This window comes from Limulus polyphemus, unplaced genomic scaffold (genome assembly GCF_000517525.1).
Source record: "Limulus polyphemus unplaced genomic scaffold, Limulus_polyphemus-2.1.2 Scaffold12, whole genome shotgun sequence".
In the NCBI taxonomy this organism is placed as follows: domain Eukaryota; kingdom Metazoa; phylum Arthropoda; class Merostomata; order Xiphosura; family Limulidae; genus Limulus; species Limulus polyphemus.
Genome location: NW_013665622.1, coordinates 638,832 through 644,419, shown reverse-complemented (window position 1 = coordinate 644,419; position 5,588 = coordinate 638,832). Strand labels below are relative to the sequence as shown.

General features: G+C 30.4%; 1 protein-coding gene across 13 annotated transcripts in view; it reads right to left on the bottom strand.

Annotated features, from left to right (window-relative positions):
• The window catches only part of LOC106478902 (sodium channel protein para-like), a 182,248-nt gene that overhangs the window by 71,537 nt on the left and 105,123 nt on the right, over positions 1 to 5,588 (bottom strand). For all 13 annotated transcript variants that reach the window (XR_002610019.1, XR_002610020.1, XM_022382610.1 and 10 more), the window contains 4 exons: positions 4,177 to 4,382; positions 2,719 to 2,847; positions 1,672 to 1,763; positions 725 to 922 (listed from right to left, as the gene is read on the bottom strand). Coding sequence is in view for 11 of the 13 variants with exons in the window: in XM_022382610.1 (XP_022238318.1) it covers positions 725 to 922; positions 1,672 to 1,763; positions 2,719 to 2,847; positions 4,177 to 4,382 (625 nt within the window). In the remaining 2 variants the exon portion in view is untranslated. The remainder of the gene's footprint in view (positions 1 to 724; positions 923 to 1,671; positions 1,764 to 2,718; positions 2,848 to 4,176; positions 4,383 to 5,588) is intronic.

Below are 5,588 nucleotides of genomic sequence, written 5' to 3'. Positions count from 1 at the left end.
GAGCATGTTAGGGGGACGGGGATTCGAACCCGCGACCGGCAGATTGCGAGTCAAGCGCCCTAACCACCTGGTCATGCCGGGCATTCATTATTGACTGCACCTAGCTCTTGGAACAAGTCAGAATCATGTCTATACAAGATGAAGACCATGGCAAGAATAATGATGATGTTACACTTTTAAGTCAGACCAAGACACTAGTGCAATGTTCCATAATCCTCAGATTACACATGTCAATGATAATTTTTATTACACATATAAGAGAGAGATAAACATCAACCTCATACTAAATTGCACAATTCTCTGTACCAACCCTCAAAATGAGTATGACCTCAGTCCATATATGCATGACACAGAAATAGAGCCAAGCAGATATAAGTCTTACAGAACTGTTGTAGTATACAACCCTTGACTAAACTAGAAGATTAACACAAGTTTATGAACTTTTTACATCTAGTTTACAAGGGTTTCACTAACTACTTGCAAAATATTTGCACATAAATGTAGATAAAATTTACATGAATAAAGATATTTTCTTTACTGGTTACAGAAGACAGAGATTTGACAATCTTTCTAACCATCTTACATGTAAACACATATATATACATTTGTTTGATTAGTTTCAATATACATTAATGAACTTATAAGAACAATTGACATATTAACATTCAAAATAACTTTAAAAACTATTTTGTTTCTTAAATATCGTACAAAGATAAATACTTACTGTCATTTGAAACATGATTTTGATATTCCAAATCTGAGATATTTGTGGGCCACTGTAAGATACACTTCTGGGTAAGCACACCCATATAAACCTGTAATCCCAGCAAGGCAAAGATAGAAAGAGCAAACACAGTCAAAATGATTACGTCTTTCAGGTTTTTTACAGACTCTATCACAGCACCTACAATGGTTTTTAAACCTGTAAAGTACAAAAGTTTACAGTAAAAAAACATGTAGTAAATGCAGTATGGAAGTAATATTAAGACTTACTAAATTTGCTAAATATTATTATTTGATATGATTAGTGTGTTAAATTTTGTGTAATTGTTATTCAAGATGCAAGTAAACTGCACAAGTCAATTACTTAAAAATAATCATATAAATAACCAGGATTTGTACCAGAATAAGTTGAAGATAATATGCATATCTGTAAAGACTATAAGTAACAGTATTTGTTTCACAGGTATCCATTTTTTGGGTCATTTATAAGTCACTACTTACATAAATGATGTATAAGGATTTTCAAGAAATTATAACAATATGAAATAGGTCAAAAGCAATCTCCCTCAGAAAGATCTTAAACCCAGAACTCACAGCTCATACTAGCATCTCAAATCCTGCATATACAGGGGTTCAATACTCAAACAGACAACTTTGCATCTAATTCATTACAAATAAATACAATCCTATAAAAAGAGTCTTAGACTTAATTAAAATTTATAGTGTTAGAAATGGTGAGGTACTGTTACATATTAACAAACAACTTTTGAAACATTTACAAAGTGTTGTATTTTTGCTTGTAAGTAAAGTTTATTTGAATGACATTTAAAGTATTTTAATGTACAGCAATGCACAACAGTGATGCGAAGTCCCTTTAGTTAATCCTAAAAATGAAGACACAATAAAAATATTACTTCTCAAGCTGAGACTCAAAGTCTTTTGCTGTACCTGGAATTATAGCTACTGTTTTCAAGGCTCGAAGTACACGAAACGTTCTCAAAACACTGAGATTCCCAAGTTCTACTCCCATTGTTATGTACCTAGACAAAAGAAGAGGAAATGCTTTCCAAATGTAATTCTTAAACTGTAAGTTTTGACACTACTTTGAAATTACAGCACTTAAATTCACACAGAAACTGTTGTTTACTATTAGCCATAAAAGATTTATTTCACACATAAATAAAAGTTTAGCAATACAATTTAATTTTCAGTCAATGAATGATTAACTTATTAGTGCTTTAAAGCATAAAATCATAGAGTTAAAATGTAGTTATGATCTTTTAGTTGTAACAGTTATGTTTACCTTGAGAAGATAAGCAGGACAAATATTATAACCGATTAGCTATCTGGGTTTAAGAATGTGAGTGTCAATTGTTTATCATGCTAAATACTGTCGATCTTTGAAGTTGGTATTACTGAAAGGACAGAAATCTTACCTAACAATGTGACCACGAGGCTTACCATTAACATTTGAACATTAAATACTTATATTTATCACCTCTTATTTTTTGTTTGAGAATGTTTATTTTATCATTCTATACTATGAGGTATCATATTCAGTTAAACACTGTTTTCCCTGTTACCATTAAGTTATACAAAATATTCCATTCAAATATTTCAAGTGTAATAAGCTTATTAAGTCTATAGTAGAACACACCATAGTCCAGTACTTAAACTAATATATTCTAAACACTATACTGTATAAATTGATAAAAATCAATACCATGACATGAATAAAAAGTCATTTTTATAAATTTTATTTCTGTCTTATACATATATATGAAAATATATTTTTAATCATAAAAATACCAGACATTTATATACAATAACCTGATAATTTAACCAAAGGAATTTGGAAGGTATGCTAGAGATATTCTAAAGTGAAGTGAGAATAAACAGGAAAGTGTTATACATGTAGGTTTATCGGGTTTTCTATCTTATGATTTTGATCCTGCAAGTTTACAGAGTATGTTAAAAATCTTTAGATATACTTACGCAAGGGATATAACAACAAAGTCTAACCAGTTCCATGGATCTCGAAGATATGTAAACTTATCAAGTATAAATCCACGAGCTAACATTTTGATGCATGATTCAATTGTGTATATTGTTGTGAAAATAACCCTGAAAGAGACAAAAATAACTGTAAAATTTGCATGAGAAGTCTTAAAATATTGTATTTTCATGAAAATATTGTATTTTCATGAAAATATTATTGAACAAACAAAAATATATGGTTTACCAAAAGAAATAAACTATCATTAACTTTAGTAACTGAACATTTTGGTTACATCTATATAAATAAACATCAATATGTCGGTGTGTGTGTATCTGTTCCTTATACATTTCCATACTTCTTGATCAATCAGCACCAAACTGGACACAGTGATACAGAATGACATGAGGAAGGTCATCGAGGGGAGGGGGGTGTACCCCACTCTAATTTCATATATTTTTTCAGTATTGGTACCTTTATGTATTCTTATTGCACTTTTAATATTTGTGATGTTAAGAAGAAAAAAAATAGAAATACGATTTCCTATCCTTTGTTACAAGCAAGATTTTATTTCACCTATACCAACAGATGGGTATTCAAACTATTTATTTATAATAAGAACCCCTATCTCTTCAAGAAAATTGATACATGTTGCATGTTATTATTCAAAAAACACAGGTAACTTTATGTTCTTAAACTGTTGGCATAGTGTTTGAAATGCTTATTGTCTCTGAATAACAAATCCAGCCATAAACTGTTTCTAATGTAAGTTAATAATGCATCTACTTAATGGCCTGTAATTAATATAAGAAAACTTTCTTTCATAGTTATTAATTCTTTCACTAAAAAATGAGAGGGCGAAATTAAAGAAAGGGCAAACAGGGCAGCTGCCCTGGGCCCAAAAGAAGTTAAAAATAAAATGAGATGAAAATTGAAAAATATAAGTCAAAAATTGATCCATTTTTTAAAATAGGTTAAAACTTTTCAAGTCTATGAATGCCATTGTATTTGAGTCTTATAATTTTTTAATAACTTTGTATATTGGTTTTTAGTTTACTTTTTTCTTTACCACACTTAGATCTCTGCAAAAAAAAAAAAAAAATCTATGAAATTTGGGTGAAGTAAGTCGTATAGGTAGTAGCATACCATACAAAAAGTATAAAGTACCAAAACGGTCCCTGATATGAACCCTTTCCCTGGGGTCCCCATTTTCCTAAGTTCGGCCCTGAATAATGTTAAGGTTTATAACATTGTATTTATATCCACAATTATTTTTCAACAAATGTATCTCTTACCGTTATATGACATGTAGTGTATACATATATTAGGCTTTTGCAATTTTCTTAATGGTTTAAAATTTTATTTGACGTTTTCTAGAATAGTCAAGAGGTACACAAATCGTTAACTTTCCCTTTTTAAGTTTGAGCAAAACAGCGCAAACGATATATGACACTCACTCGTACTGCTCAATGCTCTCATTGTTAGGCATGGTCATAAGAACACAGTTGACAAGGATGGTAACAATGACGACAAAGCTGAATACTGGGTGGACGAGAACATAGATGGCTGAACGACGGATGGGATTGAAAGGACTGAGAAGCCAAAGAGCGTTGTGGGCACTAAACCGAAAAATGTCTTTACCTTTGCTAATAACTATAAATGTCTGAAAAAAAAAAGAAAATATAAATTATTATATGCAAAAATAGTTTACGTAAAAACCATCACAAATTTATTATCCAAAAATTAACGGAACTAAAACTTATAATAGTTTAAAGTATCTATAAAAATGCGTTTTAAAGTAGATTATACCGTATCTCTTAACAAACTTCCCCTGTTGAGTGTATAGGTAAAGATATATAATCTGTAGGTTAAAAATTCATAATTTTCACTATATAAACAATTCTAAAATGTTAATTTATCTCGTAAAGTATATTTGCTTGTAAAAATCATAAACTTTTAAACCTACAGAATATACATCTTTGTTTGCTTTTAGTTAAGGACAAAGCAGTACACTGGACTATTTATACTCTGCCCACTGTATCGAAACCTTATTTTTAGCGTTATTTATGGCAGTAAATTTAAATACTAACTTTCTCTCTATTTCTTTTTAGTTTTTAAAAGTAAGATTGTAAAATGAGATGCAAAACAGCTGTAGCATACGATTGTAACGATTCCCAGAAAAAAATGAGGCTCATTTACGTCTTTCAACATAAAAGTTAAGGTTAATACAAATTAGTGTTTAGATACATAAACCATTCTACAATTTTCAAATTTACTAATTGGTCTTTTATTTTACTGCTACACTGTAATACGCGTGTTACAAGTAGGTGAATGTGATTTAAAGGTGCAACAGTTCCTACTAATAAATGACAGTTAAATTAAAGAAAAAGACTATTGCTTCCGTATTGGGAATTCTGTGGGAGCCAGATTTTTTTCAGATATGTCTTAGTAAGGTTAATTATGCAGTTATCTTCTATGCAAATCAATACTAATGTCATGGAGAGCATTGCAAATAGCTTTGTAATATATTGCATTGTTGTAACGTTGCTGTGGTTGGACGGGTTATTTTTTATTATTCTGTAAAAATAGTGCAAGATCCAGTCCACATAACATAAAGTGTTTTGTTTCTTCAACTGCGTTCTACCAGCTACGTTCATTGATAGTTCAATCTCATAAATAAAACTTAAATGCTAACTTGCTTGTTGCATTTCCTCTCGTATGTAGAACATATCTCAAACCTACTGAATAATACACTAAGAAATCGATTGATAATACAGTAAAGTATTCACTAAATGACTGACAAACTCACAGATTAACTGACTCACTGTCTGAATAACTCGCTAAGTGACTAAATATTAGGTCGTCAAGA